The sequence below is a fragment of the Eulemur rufifrons genome, chromosome 27 (assembly GCF_041146395.1).
Source record: "Eulemur rufifrons isolate Redbay chromosome 27, OSU_ERuf_1, whole genome shotgun sequence".
NCBI classification, from domain to species: Eukaryota; Metazoa; Chordata; class Mammalia; order Primates; family Lemuridae; genus Eulemur; species Eulemur rufifrons.
Window position 1 is genome coordinate 30,941,350 of NC_091009.1, and position 18,254 is coordinate 30,959,603.

At 41.1% G+C, this 18,254-nt stretch overlaps 1 protein-coding gene and 1 non-coding gene across 3 annotated transcripts in view; both read right to left on the bottom strand.

Moving 5' to 3' along the window:
* Nucleotides 1-18,254, bottom strand: part of IPO9 (importin 9) — a 43,654-nt gene that overhangs the window by 3,197 nt on the left and 22,203 nt on the right. For both annotated transcript variants that reach the window (XM_069459682.1, XM_069459683.1), the window contains exons 9-23: nucleotides 18,139-18,197; nucleotides 17,387-17,538; nucleotides 16,218-16,316; nucleotides 14,907-15,013; nucleotides 14,262-14,401; nucleotides 10,895-11,054; nucleotides 7,301-7,527; nucleotides 5,162-5,310; nucleotides 4,532-4,660; nucleotides 3,418-3,693; nucleotides 2,956-3,122; nucleotides 2,235-2,368; nucleotides 1,088-1,210; nucleotides 543-647; nucleotides 251-327 (exon numbers count right to left, since the gene is read on the bottom strand). In XM_069459682.1, coding sequence (XP_069315783.1) covers nucleotides 251-327; nucleotides 543-647; nucleotides 1,088-1,210; nucleotides 2,235-2,368; nucleotides 2,956-3,122; nucleotides 3,418-3,693; nucleotides 4,532-4,660; nucleotides 5,162-5,310; nucleotides 7,301-7,527; nucleotides 10,895-11,054; nucleotides 14,262-14,401; nucleotides 14,907-15,013; nucleotides 16,218-16,316; nucleotides 17,387-17,538; nucleotides 18,139-18,197 — 2,104 coding nt within the window. The remainder of the gene's footprint in view (nucleotides 1-250; nucleotides 328-542; nucleotides 648-1,087; nucleotides 1,211-2,234; nucleotides 2,369-2,955; nucleotides 3,123-3,417; nucleotides 3,694-4,531; nucleotides 4,661-5,161; nucleotides 5,311-7,300; nucleotides 7,528-10,894; nucleotides 11,055-14,261; nucleotides 14,402-14,906; nucleotides 15,014-16,217; nucleotides 16,317-17,386; nucleotides 17,539-18,138; nucleotides 18,198-18,254) is intronic.
* On the bottom strand, nucleotides 5,986-6,047 carry LOC138375883 (U7 small nuclear RNA). Its single transcript, XR_011231585.1, has one exon. It is a non-coding gene; the product is annotated as a U7 small nuclear RNA (small nuclear RNA).

An 18,254-nucleotide genomic window follows, 5' to 3' on the forward strand; every position in this document is an offset into this window, starting at 1 on the left:
TCCAAGGCTGTATCTCATATTTCACTCCAGGGACTCTCACAACCTATCTTCAAGGAACTGGATTAAAACACTGGTATAAAACACTAAAGTGCAAAGTCCCAGCCCACCCAAAGCCCTTGACCACTCAGCAAGATAAAACTCTCTCCCCTAAGGCTCCCATGATGAACTATGAATGGATTTGAGCCCGTATTCCTGTTTCTGTGGCCTGGGACATTGTCACTTGTAAGACACCTTCTCTGGACACCCTCACCTGCAGATCAATCTGATAGAGAGGATCCTTCAGGGCATCAGGGTCATCTTCCTCATCATCCTCGTAGTAATCCTCCTCTGTTAGACATAGCCAACACAGGGCGCGTCAGGGCAGAGGCCCATGATCAGGCCCTGAGCGGCAATACACCACCACATGGCTGAGGCAGAAGGGGCAAGAGCCCAAGTAATGTCCCTGTGGGCCCACCTCTCCCCTTACTTGGATACCCCATTCTTGGCACCAGTGTGCAAAGAAAAGGTATTTACCATGGCTGTCCTCTTCTCCAACTGCTTACCATATTTACTTGTAGCAAGAATGTCAGATAAAAGTTGGCCAGCTAAACCATCCTCCTCTTCCTCCTCCTCTTCCTCCTGGTCCTCCCACATATCATTGGAGTCATCTACTTGGAGATGAAAAGCAGCTAGAGCATATTCATGCATTTTCCCTCCCCAGATCCAAACAGGCCAGAACAGATGGGCCTTGAGGACTTCTGCAATGTAGCCTATAGCCCCCAATGGGGAGAGAACCAGTAAGTTTGAATGGCAGAATCTAAGTGTTCCGGTGGGAAGATAAAAGGTTGAAAGGCTTTTAAGAATTAAACCAAAAAAGGGCCAGTGTAGTCTGCCTCCTGGTTGACTCCCACCCCAAGCTCTGTAAGAGTTCAGAAGGCAGACCTGAAAAGTAACTCTTTAGATGGCTAGCACGGTACTAGCCACAGTGTAGCCATTCACAAACTTTTTTTTTTAAAATTAGTGACTCAACAAACCAAATTGATAATTCAACAGTTTGTAATGTGATCTGCCAGGTTAAAAGTCTCCTGGGAGTAAGGCCCTGGTGCACCTTGACTCCACTCTGCAGGAGTGGCCTGGCGAGCGGCATTGGCCTCCATGACATTGGAGAGCTCGTTGATGATCAGCTTGAGGATCTTGACCAGCAAAGGAATGTTTGTCCAGCGCTCTGGGTCTGGGAGGGAAGGAAAAGGCTTCAAGTCAGACTGTCACTGGCTCACTTCCAGCAGTGTCCCTGTGCCCCCTGTAATGCCACTCACCAGAGTTCACCGTCCCTCACCCCTGACTATACCCAGCCACCAAAGAATGATTTAAAGTTAAATAACTGTATTCTGCTTGTTATTATAACAGCTCAGAAATTGGGAGAGATAAGAGAGTTCAGGGATTGGGACACACAGGTTTCTGTCAGTAATAAAGCTCTGAAACCAAGTAACTATACACAGAGCATAGTACTCCAGTCCCCAAGACTTGCCGTTTGAGAGATAGCACAGGTGATAATAAACCTATTGCTAAAGACAGTAGCTCTGTACTCACTGCCTGCAAATCATTGGAGACACAGGCTAAAAGGTAACTCAATAAAAAACAAGCTGAATATCTGCGTCAAAGCCTCAGGATGAAGCTGTAAGCTGGGGATCCTTGCCACCTGAGACTACTTTTGTCAATTTTCTTTTTTTTTTTTTTTGAGACAGAGTCTCGCTCTGTTGCCCGGGCTAGAGTGTCGTGGCGTCAGCCTAGCTCACGGCAACCTCAAACTCCTGGGCTCAAGCAATCCTCCTGCCTCAGCCTCCTGAATAGCTGAGACTGCAGGCATGTGTCACCATGCCCGGCTAAGTTTTTCTATATATATTTTTAGCTGTCCAGGTCATTTCTTTCTATTTTTAGTAGAGACGGGGTCTTGCTCTTGCTCAGGCTGGTCTTGAACTCCTGACCTCAAGCAATCCTCCCGCCTCAGCCTCCCAGAGTGCTAGGATTACAGGCATGAGCCACTGCGCCCGGTCACTTTTGTCAATTTTCAACAACAGGAAGGAACTATATGTTCTGATCCATTGTTTACCGATAGTTTTCTGCTGCTTCTTTATCAAACGCATTGCTAATAATCGTTTTAAAAATATAGATCACAGTACCTCCCTGCCCTCCACCCAGGCATCCTCAGCCCGTCGCTATGGGGAAGGGATTGGAGGGACAGCAGCATCACCCACTTTTGGCTGACTTAGAGCGGGTGCGGATGCCCTCATCCATGCTGTAGATTTCCTCTCCCTTCACACGGATATCCTGTAGCCGTTTGTCATCTGCATTGATACCATGCTGGAGCAGTTTACACAGTGCCACAGAGCTGGCAAGGAAGAGCCAAAAAAAAGGTCAGTCAGCCACCCATCTAGAGCTCACGCCAAGGAGATAAGCAATTATGTCCTAAGACCCCCTCTTTGATGGTGGAAATTCTATTCACATCTAATTAGAAGAGATAAGAGAGTTTAGCTGCAAATGCGATTCAGAGTTCACGAGATGGCCAAATGAGATTTGTTCTTCTTGAACAAAGCTAGGAGGGGCAAGCATCACAATGGCTACTGACACTGTAAGGTGCAATGGGGTGATGAGAGTCAGTGGCATAAAAGTTCAGGATAGAAGTCAGAAATCCAGGGTTAGAAGGCCTGAGTTTATGATGGAAAATAAGCCGCCAGCAGTATTTAGCTGAGTGAAGTCTGCGGCAGAGGGGATCTCTAGCAAGAGATCCGAAATGTATGGTCTACCTACGGTGATTGTCTTTTGGGGACTTCGGGATGGCAGCTATAGGTTAGCAATAAATAAAGACGGGAAAAAGAGAACACAAGGTGCAGTTTGATAAAACAACAACAATCAGTGCAGCAAGTTAGGGAAAGAAGAAACATGAGTAGTGGCATAAGGCCCAGAGATGGCGCCTACCTAACTTTGCCTTCGTATTGTCCATAGAACAGATGCTGTCGGCTTGTCCACTCAGCCATCACAAACTCCAGGGCAGGTTTGCCAGTGGGTCCTGGGAGGCTACACAGGAACTCCAAGAGAGGTTCCAGCTGAGTGTGCACCAGATGAGCGAACACCATGATCAGAGACTAGGAGATAACACGAAAGACATCTGCTTCAGGGAAATAAACTTCAGAGACACAGGAGAGGAGAAGGAATGGGCTGGTCAGTCAAGAAACAGAGTCCATGCACTGAGGGTATCATCCACAGGACAAGAAAATAGAGATTTCCTTGTCCATGCTTCCTCGGCCAGAACAGATCCAAACTGACTTAACTGTTCTACAAGGATAGTAAGACAGAGGGCAGAACAACTCAGGGCCAACATACCAATTCCCATCTCAATCAGCCAGGGTAGGAGAGCTCAGCTCCCCAAGGTCCTCTTACCTGCATGACACTGAGCGTCTCTGCCTGCTGCATCTTACTGAGGATGGCACGAAGAATCTGGTCTAGGTTCTCCCCCAGCTCCCGCCCTGCCTTGGAGATGAGGGTGGACACGAGGCGGCCCACAAAGGCTGCGGTGAACTCTGAGGTGCGGGGGTCCAGGAGCTGGCTCACCACTTGCATCACGTACCACAGCCCATTGTGGCCCTGCTCATCATGCCACTGGGCTACCTGCTCCAGAGTCACTGACACATAGGCCCGCAAGCACTCTCCACCATTCTGGGGAGACAGGGGTGGCATGCAAGATTAGCAACCTGGGGATAGATGTCAGGAAATTCTCAGTCTGTATGGCCAAATGTTCTCAGACGCCTAAATTTCACGAGAAGCACATAGGGTGTGAGGTGGGCTCATTCTTGACTGGAGTCAAGAATTTACTGTTACAGATATAGATAAGTATCTTGACCCAATCAGCTATCTCAAAAATGCAGATTTCTGATAACAGGGGTCAATGGCTGAGCAAAGTAAGTTTTAACCATAAGGATCTATTTCTAGTACTAGAAAAATATGTCTATCATGTAGCAATAATTGGGGACACATGGGTCTTTATGGGAATACAGACAGACCTCACACAAACTACCCTTTGCCTGGGGACTTCTAAGCTGATCAATATCCACTGGCAAGTTCCTATAACGTTTACAATCAATTGCAGAAGTAAATACCCAAAAAAATAACCAACTCATCTAAGAAACAGAAAGAGGAAAAATATTCAGGCATCTCTCCCTTCTTCAGCGGCCTATCTATCACTCTGCTGACTTTATTAATAGAAGAAATAGCAGAAAGACTTTCTTATGACCCTAAATCTAGATGTCTGTAATCTCTTCCACAGTAGCAATACCCAGATACTATTGATGGGCAGGAAGCCCAGTGCACTCTTTAAGATTATAGCAGAGCCCAAAGCACAGAATGCTTGGCTTTTGCATTCCTGAGTCCTCTGGGTAAATACAGAGTTGAGAGATTTATATTTCGTAAGAATAAAACCATGGCAGGTTTCTCAGCCTACTATAAACCCATGGCTGGGGAGCTATCTTCCCTCTTCTAGTTTCCGTGTCTCAGATACCTGCATCGTGGCATTGTCATCTGTGTGAAGCGTACACTGTGCCACTGCAGGGAAAGCTTGGCAGATGAGGAGCTGGGAAAGGGGAGGCTTTGTATTCCGTACTACTGTGGTCAGGATATCAATGGCTGTCTGAAAGAGAGAAGAAAGAGAAGAGTCAGAATTGCCTTTGGCACAGAAGGTGCCCAGCAACCAAGATTCTTACTGAGTGGATACAAAACAGCAACTCAGATAAAGCTCGTTAATGAAAGGCAAGTTTCTGCAAGAAAAGGAGTAGATAGCAGACAGTGCTCTCAGCCTCATTACTTGATTAGACATAGGGGTGGGCGGAACGTGGTAGTGGCCAGGTAACCTATGTAGTGGTGCTGTGTAATGGCATGTCGTTCAATTCCTCGAGGGCACCTCTGGAATAAGAAGAGCCGTTTTCTTAAAGTCTCAGAGAATCACCTACCGTCCTTGTGGGCAGAGTAGCCCAGCACAATCACTCCATGGATTTCTGATGTTATTGGGTTTTTGTCAGTTACATGGGATTTGTGGGTGGCACTTGCAGATCTCTCTCCCCGCCCCCCTTCACACACACACACACACACACACACACACACACACACAGAGAGAGGCCTTGCAGCTACTTACTGCACAGAGTCCTGCAGGGATCTTGTCTGCTGGGGCCTGCATTATGCTGACCAGGGTGGGAATCAGTCTCATTTGCATTGGGCCCTGACAGGCTTCTATCTGGGACAGCTCCTTGAAGATGTCTTGAGCCAGAGAGGCAACGACAGGATCTACAGTGGATAAGGCAACACAGAATCCCCCCACCCCACGGTCTGTATCTGCTTCTGGCTTAATGATACCTATTGTTTGGCCCTAATCTAAGTTAACAACTTCTGCAATGATTATATATCACATACCTGGGACCTAGTGGGGCCACATGAATAACCTGAAAGAACAGGAGAGATGCTAAATCTTCAAGAGGTACAGTATATATGCTTTCATTAAGGCAGGGACTAGTTATTAATAGCTACTCCTAAAACAAAATTTGGCTTTTTCTGGAGTAAATCTTTAAAGTCTTTATTCTTGCATTCTTGTGAAACCTGGATTAATTATGACACAAAATGCTTCAAAAAAAAAAAAGCCCAACATAACTTTGTTAAGAAGACATGAAAGTTCCAAAAACTGTGAAAACACTGGCTGCCCCTGATTCTCATGTGTCATGGAGAAATAATACATATTTCCTATGGGGTAGCCATGATAGATAAGAACTCCCATAGCCATTTCTGGGGAAAAAGGTAAAACTTCCAAAAAGCAGAGCCTTATGAAGAAATGGAACTTTAGCTCAATCTACTTTACCTATATAATAAAAATATCCTCTCTCTAGTATGTAAAATATATGTAGCATGTACTAAATTATATTTTTGAAAAAAAAATCACTGCAGCATCATTTTTTTGGGGGGGCGGCAGGGAGTCTTCCAGTGAGGACTGGAAAACCTGCTAGACAAATTCTAAAAGTGCTGTGACACTTGCAGCATTATTTGTAATAGGAAAAAAACCAGTAGCCAGGTGTGGTGGCACATGGTTGCAGTCCTAGCTATTGGGGGGCTCAGGTGGGAGGATCGCTTGAGCCCAGTTCAAAACTGCAGAGCACTATGGTCGTGCCTGTTAATGGCCACTGCACTCTAGCCTAGGCAACATAATGAGACCTTGTTTTTAAAGGAAAAAATAACAAGAAAAAAAAATCTTGGATGTTCATTAAACAGAATGAGTAAATAAATTATGATATTGCCATTTTATGGAATACTATGTGATGCCTGAAAAGAATGAGATATACCCAAGAATGCAATGTGGGAAGCTCTCCAGGATACATTTTTCAGTGAAAAATCAAATAACATGTTTAGTATGATATCATATTATATACATAATCCTTACCCCTATGTATCTTTCTGAGCTTTAGTATTGGAGTTCTCTCTTTAGAGACAAATATCCTTAATATTTTTTCTAGTAATAAAGTATTAATAAATACATTCACTACAGTAAAACTTAAAATGCAGAAAAGTAATAAAAAAAAAATCACCTGTAATTCCACCACCTGGAGATAACTACCTTTAATATTTTGATGTATTTTTTTTTTCTGGTATTTTTTTCTACATACATTTTATACAAACATCTTTTTCTAAAACAAAACCCAAAACTTCGGATAATATTCCATGGACTTCTTTTGAAAACACTCTTTTCTCTTATTATAATGCAAGCACTTTCCCATGGTGTTAAATACTCCTTTGAAGCTTGATTTTCAATGGCCACATAGTAATTTATTTTATGGATATAATTAACTTATCTCTTTTTATTAGTTCCAAATTTTTGCTGCTATATAAAACACCTGATGAACACCTTTGTTCATAAACCTTTGCATGTATCCTTCTTCAGTATCTTTTTCTAAATTATAGTCCTACGCCTTTTCTTTTAGGAAGTTTTTCTTCTAATTGCCGAATTTCCTACTGTATTACTAAAGTTCTGAATTATGCGTTTTATTTATTAGCCCTTTATTTACAAGCTTTTTCTCCCCCGTTCTTATTAGAGAGCAAACGTTATAGGATAGGTACTCCACTTTCTAACGCTGCTATTATTTACAGCACAACTCTACTCTTTGCTAATTGAAAACTACATATTTTGCTTATGATGCTAAGACCATGAGACTGAGGGAAACTTTCACCTAAATTCACCAGCTACCACGTTTTCTTTGGTGTCCCTTGTGAGACATCCTCCCTGGTGGCATACCATTACTGTACTTGAGGAAAATGGCGATGGTGAAGGGGCAGATTTTGCTTTCCATGCTGGCTGTGAACTCCGGGTCTACTGTACAAACAATGCATAGGGTCTCCATCACCAGGTTGAGGACTTCTGAGCTGAACTGGGCAGCTAGGTGAATTAAGCCATCAAGGATGCTGGGGAGAAAGGGCTGGAGCACGTGGGTACTCTCTGAGACTTTCAGTTGGTCACAATAACTAGAGAGAGGTAAATAAGTAAGAATTATTCAAAAGCAAATCCCTCAATTTTTGGTTTTTCCAATCACTCTCACGTATTACAGCATTTATATGTGTTGCTTTATGAAGCTAATTCTGAAGTTAGGTATGTCTTTACATATTTCTATGGCAGAGTATATCAGCACCACCATTTCTACATTCTCTAATTTACTTCTGCTTTTATTTTTGCTATTTTCTTTAAAATTTCATACTTTTCCCTGATTGGCAAATTCCAGCCATATCATTGCATCCAAATTTTCAAGGTATTAAGTTAATTGCCTTGTGACTCCTAAGACAACTGCTTTAGTCACATTTCTAAGATTTTGAGATATATTAGCATTATTTTCTAAATAGAAATAGTGTTAACATCTTTTTCAAGACAACTGTTATTTAATAGGAGACTGCTTTTTAACCTCCATGTTATAAAAACTTTGTGCTTTTTTTCTTGAGTCTTTTTGCATCCTAAAATGAGATCAATTTATATAAACATTCTATGCATACTTATAAATTGGTGTACTATCTGTAGGGTTTAAAATTCTCTTTACATAGTTATACTGTATTTGCCTCTTATTCAATCAAGAAATATTTACTGAGTGCTGCTTACTATTTACTATGTCCAAGGAGATATATTGTTAAAAATAGATTGTCTGTCTTTACTTTTGTTTATCTTTAAAAAGCCAGTATGGTTAAAGGCAATAAAATGATCATTTCTGTATGTTAAAAGCACGAAGCTGAAAGTACTGAAACAAGGTCCTCAGCAAGTACTCAATAAATGGTTTTTCTTAACTGTCTTAAGTGTCTTGTAACCATATTAATTGTGTCAGCTGACAAAGGTCCACAATAACCAGTAAAACTGTGGGCTTTGTTCTCAGGTTTATCTATAGACTTGTTGATTTTTGGTCCATAATGTCTTGATTTTCAATACCACCTTGCTCTGACCTAACTTCTTCTGAAAAGGTCACATGGCATCTGGCTTTGGTCAGCTCTCAACTCCTTAGCCTAGGTTTTGGATCCACCCTTCTACCAGCACTCAGCTGTCTCCACCCTCCACCCTGTTTCCATTCTAAGGGCTTATATTTACTTTGTCCCTCTAACGAATTTGAAACTGCACAGTCTGGTAGATCACAGAGATTGCATCATCTAACCAGACCATGTTGGCTCTTGTATGCCCTGCTAAGATGGTCTGGACTTCATTTTGGAAGCCAGTGTTTCTTTAGCTTTTTAACAAATTATTCCTAACACCTCATCTCCTCCTTACCCTGCCCCAAAGTCTTCAAGGCAAAGTGACACCCCATTAGATATTACATATTAACATGTGGCTTCATGTACCACTTGACATAATATGGCTTTCTTCTGAAGTGCCTGTATCTCAGGGTTTGAAGAACACAACTGGGAACCACGAAGGGTTTTAACTAGAGGATCAATAATATATCAGTTTTCTATTTTACAGAGATCAACTTGACAGTTCAAATAATATGAATTGCAGTAGCGTGACACTGGAGATAGATTAATTAGGAAGCTGCTGTAGTAATTCAGGCAAGAGAAGTTAAGAACACAATTTAGGGCAGTAGCAGTAGAAGAGATGAGAGGCTATGGAACTAAGATCTAAAAAGCAAAGATCTGGGATCTCTACCTTTATTTAAAATAGGGAATAAAAGATCTCTACCTTTAGGTTCAAGATCTATAGGTACCAGATTTCTAGCTTTACTAAAACAGAGAATACAGGTAGGGCAGGTTTAGAGATAGTAAATAGTTAAGTTCAGTGGTCAATGTTTTGATTTTCAGGTATTTATAAAATATCCATCCTAGTATGGATAGTTTGTAGTGGATATATTAATTTGGAGCTCAGCAGAAAGTCTGGCATAAATATGATTTGAGAAAAGCTATACTTAGTTTATCTCTTAAGAAGATGGGGCCGGGTGCGGTGGCTCACACCTGTAATCCTAGCACTCTGGGAGGCCGAGACGGGTGGATAGTTTGAGCTCAGGAGTTCGAGACCAGCCTGAGTAAGAGTGAGACCCCGTCTCTTCTAAAAAATAGAAAGAAATGATCTGGACAGCTAAAAATATATATAGAAAAAAAAAATTAGCCGGGCATGGTGGCGCATGCCTGTAGTCCTAGCTACTCGGGAGGCTGAGGCAGGAGGATTGCTTAAGCCCAGGAGTTTGAGGTTGCTGTGAGCTAGGCTGACGCCCACAGCACTCTAGCCTGAGCAACAGAGCGAGACTGTCTACAAAAAAAAAAAAAAACAAAAGATGGTACTTTAATTATTTTAGAGGCTTTTTCTACTTCACTTAGATCATAGCACAAAAAGAGGAGCCTCTATTCATGGTTATAAAAGATTAAGCATTTAATTAGCAAATGCAGATAGAACAGGCACTCAGTGCTTTCTAAAGACACAGCATCTCAAAAGGTACCTCTCTGCCTCAAAATATAAGTAGAAAATGAATTTGGTGTTGGCAGTTTTTAGGATTCAATTGAGATGCTTAAGTTTGGAACTTAAAATATTACTTAAAACAACAATGCTCCCTCTGGTCCGGGTAGGAATGTAAATAACTATTGATCCACTAGTACACTAGCTTGTGAAAAAGAGACATAAGGCCGGGCGCGGTGGCTCACGCCTGTAATCCTAGCACTCTGGGAGGCCGAGGTGGGCGGATCGTTTGAGCTCAGGAGTTCGAGACCTGCCTGAGCAAGAGCGAGACCCCATCTCTACTAAAAATAGAAAGAAATTATATGGACAGCTAAAAAATATATATATAAAAAAAAATTAGCCTGGCATGGTGGTGCATGCCTGTAGTCCCAGCTACTCGGGAGGCTGAGACAGGAGGATCGCTTGAGCTCAGGAGTTTGAGGTTGCTGTGAGCTAGGCTGACGCCACAGCACTCACTCTAGCCTGGGCAACAGAGTGAGACTCTGTCTCAAAAAAGAAAAAGAGACATAAAACTGGGGGGAAAAAAGCAGTGTTTCTAGGCCACATTATCTCAAATTTGGTTTCTAGTACAGACACAATCAACCAATAAAATCCTATGCCTTCATCAATTGTGCAACCCTATGCAAGTTATTTATTTCTCGAAGCCTCAGGTTCTTCACCTTTGAAAGAAAGGGAGTTGCCCCAGATGATTTCAGAGCTGGAGTGAATTTAAAGGGAATGAGGAACAAAAGCGAACAGGGTATCTTCTGGACGTGTAAAAGCCATGTCTCTAGGATGGTTTCTTTCCCTGTCTTTCCAATATTCACCCTGAAGGAGATTTTCAGCAGGAATTTCCAAGCAATATAATACACCAAACAACTGTGGTTTGGGATATCTCTTAAAATAATTGTTATCACCCTAATGGAGCATACTTACCCCCAGATGGCTCTCACAGCAGAAATTCGAACTGATGGGGGTTGTGTCTCATGAAGACCACTAACTGTTGCCTGTAGGAACTGCTGGATCAGTTCAGGGGACATAGCAACAGTGAACCGACTGGCAGCCCAAAGTGCCCGACCCAAGAGGAAAGGAGACACTGGGAGAAAGACAGGAGCAATTAGGGCTGGACAATGGAAGTTCCTGTTACTTGAGCCTTCTCCCTACCACTGCCATTCCTCTGCTTTCCACAAGTAACTAGATGCTACGTAACATACACAACTTATTTGAGAGAAAATCATGACCTTGCAAGATAAAAGCAAATGTGTGCCCTGTGGTACACAATCAATTTCCCAGTGTCACTCTTCACTATTTCACTAAGCAGATCTTGAATATTCTTAGACTAAAAAGACTAACAGCCCAGTTCCCACCTCCAGCTCTCATTATTCCTTACTTGCACTACTAGGTAGTCTTCTAAATGCCTTCTCCACTGCCAGTTTCTTCCTACTTTTGGACCACTATTAGAACATTATAAATTACACCTCTGATCACGTCATTCTTCTATTTAAAATCTGTCAATAAACTCCATAGTCCACCAAATAAAGAGCACCTTAGTCAACATGGTATTCACAGCTCCCTAAGATCAGTGATTCTAGCATTACCTACGATTTCCTTTTATGGTTTCTAAACTGAAGCACATACCCCTCCCCAGCAACTTACATCTTACTTCGCTAGCTCTGTGCCTTGTTCATACAGGCCAACATATTCACCTCTCCTTGCATTACCTGACTGATCTCTTGGGCTGAAGTAATCTCACCTGTCTCTGTGCCACTATAATCCTATGTCCTTAGCTTTCTTACATGTCATATATTTGTTTGATATTCCATCCAGCTGTGTAAGGATTACTACTCCCTGCCTACTATAAACTGCTGAGGAAAGACTATACTTACTCAGCCTGTCATAGGGCTTAGTTATTTATACCATAAACATATGGCTGATGGAAACCACTGAACAGAACCTAACAAACTGTGCCAGTTAAATAATTACACAATGCAGATGCTCCTTAACTTATGATGGGGTAACATCCTGATAAACCCACCGTTAAGTTGAAAATACTGTAAGCCAAAAATGCATTTAATACACTTAACCTACCAAACATCATAGCTTAGCCTAGCCTACCTTAAACATGCTCAGAACACTTATATTAGCCTGCATATGGGCAAAATGCTGTATCACAAAGCCTATTCTATAATAAATGACTATTTTATAATACATGACTATTTTATGTAATTTATTAAATACTGCACTGAAAGTGAAAACAGAATGGTTGTATGGGTATTAGAGGTATGGTTTCTATTAAATGTATATCGCTTTTGCACCATTATAAAGTTCAAAAATTATAAGTTGAGGCCGGGCGCGGTGGCTCACGCCTGTAATCCTAGCACTCTGGGAGGCCGAGGCGGGTGGATCGCTCGAGGTCAGGAGTTCGAGACCAGCCTGAGCAAGAGCGAGACCCCGTCTCTACTAAAAATAGAAAGACATTATATGGACAACTAAAAATCTATACAGAAAAAATTAGCCGGGCATAGTGGCGCATGCCTGTAGTCCCAGCTACTCGGGAGGCTGAGGCAGTAGGATCGCTTAAGCCCAGGAGTTTGAGGTTGCTGTGAGCTAGGCTGACGCCACGGCACTCACTCTAGCCTGGGCAACAAAGTGAGACTCTGTCTCAAAAAAAAAAAAAAAAAAAAATTATAAGTTGAATCATCAGAAGTCAGGAACTGTTTGTAACTGTATAATGTAGAGCACCATTTCTCAAAGTATGGTCCAAAGACTCCTAGAAGTCCCTAAAATTGAAACTATTTTCATAGTAATACTAAGACATTATGTCTTTTTCACTCTCATTCTTTCACAAGAGTACAGTGGAGTTTTCCAGAGGTTATATGATATGTGACATCATGGCTCTGACATCGAAAGGAATGCATATTTGCATTTCTTATATTTTAAAAACTTCTCAGTTTTAATTTTTAGTATGTTAAATATTGATAAATTAAACCCACATAAAAATATCTTTGGCATTGTTGGTAATTTTTAAGAGTATAAAGAGGTCCTGAGACCAAAAATTTTGAGAATGGTTGATATAGAAAAGCTTTTAGCTATAGGTAGGATTAACAAATAATATATATTGAGCCTTTTTCTAGTCTTAATATTAAATATTCTAAACTCTCCAAAGTTTTTCAAGATTCTTTGCTAGGGCAAACTCTGTAAGAAATATTAATATGTTGATAGGTTTCAGAAATCCCAGTAATTTCATTCAACATGTAACTACAGAATTCCTACTATATGCAAGGCATTATAGGGTACAAAGATGTATTAGACATGATTTCTACTCTCAGAGAATTTACATTCTAGTAGGAGAAAGAAAACATATTCACCAACTATGATACAATGCAGCATATGATAAATGCAGAATTAAACAAGATATTCCCAATGGATCTGAGCTCTGGATATACAACCATTTTAATTTTGTGATTCAGAGAATGGAAGTCATGGAGTGAGATAGCTTGTAACAGATTACCTATTTAGAGTCACAGAGCAGAATGTTTTCGAGTGACGTAAGCTACTTCCAGGGCTATCCTATGAAGGAGAGGCAAGTGAATGGACTGAGAATGGAACAAATAATACCAAATGTCCCATGATTTAAGTACTGAGAAAGGAAGCAAAGACAGCATTTTGGAATGGGGATCTGGCTTTAAGGATGAGAACAGGCATGGCATGAGCAGAGGCAAGTAGCAGAAAATGTCATACCCAGAGACAGCAATGATTCTTAGCTACTGTTCTGCATTGCTAGAGAAATCAGTCTAATAGTAAAGGCCACTTTCTTCTTTTTAAGGCAAGCAGATAATACAAATATGAGAATGGAATATTTAAATTACTTAAATATTGGCTAAAATTAAAGTTTGAGAAAAATTATAGGAAACAAATAGGAAGAATGAGACTAACATAGAATGACTGAAAACACTCTGGACTTATAAATGAGAACAGAACTCAAGACAGAATTCTCAAGGTACAGCAAGCAGATTTGCATTCTAATCAAATGCCAAAAGCAACCATGCATGGGAATGCTGATTTGGGGGAAACATGAACATCACGGAAGAATTATGAACTAGTCTCCTAGTAGGTAAAGCCTGAGTCAAGGTCTCTGGACTGTTTTAGAGTTTCAGGTAAGCTCAAGCTCTAGGGTACAAAGAATTTTCACCCAAAGGACACAAGAATACCTGCCATACCTGTCTAAATGAACAATACAAATGAGTTGATGACGGGTCTAGTTTAAAGAACTTCTGGAATCCTGGCATATGCTGAAACATACCTGAGAGGTTGAGGTCTGCAAGGATGACATTGGTTAGGAACCCATGCATGTCAAAATGAATCCTGCCATTTTTCACACTGTCAGTGATGATGGCCTTCACTGAGCCTAGGGCAAGCATGCATGCCTCGTGGATCTTCCACCTGTGCAAAGATACCACAGCCTGGTAAAACAAACTACATCGCCAAAAAAATAAGTATTTGAGGGAAGAAGATTCAGAAAAGAGCATTCCAACGCATGTTCCAGTCTGTCCCAAAGGGGCTATTTACTTGCCCTTCCAATTTAAACCTACAGCTGAAAACAGAGTGAAATTTAATAGTAGATTTTTCAGCCAGGTGTCGTGGCTAAGACTGTAATCTTAGGACTTTGGGAGGCTGAGGGAAGAGGATTGCTTGAGGCCAGGAGTTTGAGACCAGCCTAGGAGACATAGTGAGACCCCATCTCTACCTAACTCCCCCGCCTCCCCTTTAAAAACCAAAAAAACAGATTTTTCTATGAAAAACACAGGTCCTTCAAGCTTAATCAATTATTTTAAGATTGGGAAGAATTGCTTTAGAACAGATGAGTCAAAGCGAGGGTTTGTCTGCCCCAGATGTGATGTCCCAAACGTGTCTGCGAGTTAAGCCTCTGCTGCTCGCTCTTACTTACCAGTGCCCAGTGCCACTGGTTTGGGTTTGCTCAGCTTCTTGCAGATGCCGAGTGGCGGCTGCAGCCAGGGCTGCTGCACTCTCACTCTGGAAATCTGTGGCCACAGCCTGTGGAAGAGGGGAGAAGAGTTAACAAATCTATCTTTGCACATTAAATGCATTCTAATCGCAAACTGTTTTAGTCAGGATAGTTAGAAGTGAATGGTTCTAACTCTTTCACGTACACATGCTAAACCCTGATTAGGTGTATTAAAAATGTTACACCATTAGTTTAGGGACTCTAACGGAATCAGAGTAGTATCTATCTTTCCACAGTGTCTAGGCACTGTAAGGTGAAACAATTTGCTCTCTTTGGCTGTATTCAGCAGAGTATATGTGAGCAACGATAGATTTGGCTTTGGATGACAATGGACCAAACATTTATTCTTAGAGCCTGATCATAGAAAAATAAGGCCAATCTACTAATTGAAATCTAGTGTAATCTTTCATAGGTCTTTAGAAATATTAAATGATAATGAGAAGTGATTCAGCAACAATGAGAACAAACCCCTTATCCAACAGGAAGCAAGTGACAACAACTTCATAATGTTTTAGCCTGGAGACAACTGTATGCTTTAATCAGAAGTGCCAAAGAAATTAGAAGCTGGTGTTTACATGTTCATCTCTCAGCAATCTAGTTTTTTTCAAGTTTGCCAACCCATATTTGTGCTATAGATTCTTACTAAGGAGTGGATTAAACTGAAATGTTCCTGATTCAATTACCCTTACTCATTGAACACTTTATCCTCCACACAACTCTTTTTTTTTGAGACAGAGTCTCGCTCTGTTGCCCGGGCTAGAGTGCCGTGGCATCAAGCTCACTGCAACCTCAAACTCCTGGGCTCAAGTGATCCTCCTGCCTCAGCCTCCCGAGTAGCTGGGACTACAGGTGCATGCCACCACACTAGGCTGATTTTTCTATTTTTGGTAGAGACGGGGTCTCACTCTTGTTCAGGCTGGGCTCGAACTCCTGACTTCGAGCGATCCTCCCGCCTCAGCCTCCCAGAGTGCTAGTATTACTAGCGTGAGCCACAGCGTCCAGCCCACAAAACTCTTATATCTAATATTTACTTGTAAGTCAGAACCAGCAGCAATGATTTTGAAATTTCTGCATCTCCAACTTCATTTGAGAGGCTCTCTTGCATTCCCAAAAGTTTTAGATTAAGCCACCAACAACACTACTCACCTTGGGTTAGATGTCTAGAAAGAAAATGCTCAAGTGACTGATTAGGATTATCTGGTTTAATTATCAAGGTAACCCTCTCTCTCTTACCAGCAACAGGTCTTGAGCAGCAATTCTAACAGTATAGGAGAAAGTATCATCATCTTCATCTTCTACAAATTGTTGGGGGTTGGCTGTCCATACTTTAATCTGAAAAGATGACAAAGTTAGGTCTTTGCTTTGTGAGGCTGCCTATCTGATTCATATGTTCCCTCTTCTCATCAACAGAAATAGGAAGACTTTAACCTTTTATCCTGAACAAAACTCTAGCCCCCAAAGTCTTTTCTTTTTGATATAAAGAAACAAATCCTTTATCAAGGTAGGTAGCAATGACTATTGCTCTCTAACCGACTCTATTTTAGATTTTGGCAGATTACCAGCTCTTCGCTGTCAACCAGCTGTTACTATTTGATAGATCAATTTTCTGAATATATTAGGTCTGATGGGGTATTTACTGTGAAAATTATGTCAATCCTTGTGCTGTTTTATCTGAGAGGCATTATCTTATTCTTGAATATTCTTTCCTGGTTTTTTTTTTTTTATTTTGAGACAGAGTCTCACTCTGTTGCCCAGGCTAGAGTGAGTGCCGTGGCATCAGCCTAGCTCACAGCAACCTCAAACTCCTGAGCTCAAGCGATCCTCCTGTCTCAGCCTCCCGAGTAGCTGGGACTACAGGCATGCACCACCATGCCCGGCTAATTTTTTCTATATATATTTTTAGCTGTCCATATAATTTCTTTCTATTTTTGGTAGAGATGGGGTCTCGCTCTTGCTCAGGCTGGTCTCGAACTCCTGAGCTCAAACAATCCGCCCACCTCGGCCTCCCAGAGTGCTAGGATTACAGGCGTGAGCCACCGCGCCCGGCCTCTTTCCTGGTTTTAATGACCCACCGAGGCTAAGATCTGATCTACATTTCACTATTTATAGGGAAGGAATAAATTCTCCTAAATACCAGGATCTTTGGTTAGTGATCCTACAGAGATTTTCCTAATGGAAAAAGTATTCTGAAAGTCTAATTACCTAATATAGGAGGTGATAAAACTCCAACATCCAGGGATTTGGCAATAATACAATGTTGAAGCTTTCCTAGAACTTCAAATGAAGTTATTCTCCTAGTGTCTATTTTTAGAAATAAAGTGTTTACTTGACTAAGGGTTCACATTCATCAAATTGCACTTTCCAAATACAAGCTGATAACTATCTCCCCAAATATTATTTACCTGCTCCTCGGTGATTTGCATGTACAAGATAATATAGTAAATCAATTCTGGCAAGGCTTTCTTAACAGTGCTTTTGAATTTGCTATTTTCTAGTAGAGCGTGGACAAATTCAAAAATGCTAAAGACGAGATTTTCAAAGCCCAGGACTTCACCTACAGGAAATACACAAGAGAAGAAATTAGAGACAAGAAAACAAAAGGAAAGCATGTATGCTGGAAATGAAGTACATTATTTTTATAAATTACTGAATATTTAAAGTACTTGTTAATAATTATTACCAAGGAATTGGTAGAGAGGGCTGAGGAATCAAAGAAAGGAACTCTGAGGAGATTAAATACTCTGGTTTTTCAAGTAAAAGAATCAGAAATACCGAATATATTTTCCAGTATGTCTGAAATACTTAAAAATAGTAAAACAGAAATGAAAGTATTATCTGGGACCCCAACAGTAAAGTAGACAAAATGACAGATGTAGGCTGGATTAAATGGCCTTTAAGGCATCTTCCAACTCAGAAGTTCTGTGATTTATGAGACTTATGCAAATGTCAATGAGGAACAGATGACAGATTGCCAATTCTCATTTCTTCACATCTGATACATTGAAAAGAAACTTAATTAGAAAACTCACTTAAGAGCGTGAAGCCTCTTAAGTTACTATTTTTTTTTTTTTTTCTGTCTCTGGCTTCTTCTTCTTTTTCCAGATCCCTTTTCCCACTAACTGGTATTTCTGTAAAGGTCAGATAAACTACATACCATCAGAGTCCACAGGATCTTCCACTTCCTCTGTGTAATTTACTTCTGTCCTCACATAAGTATGATGAAGAGTAAAGAAACAGAATTTGGAGTCTGCTTTACATATATTCTACAAG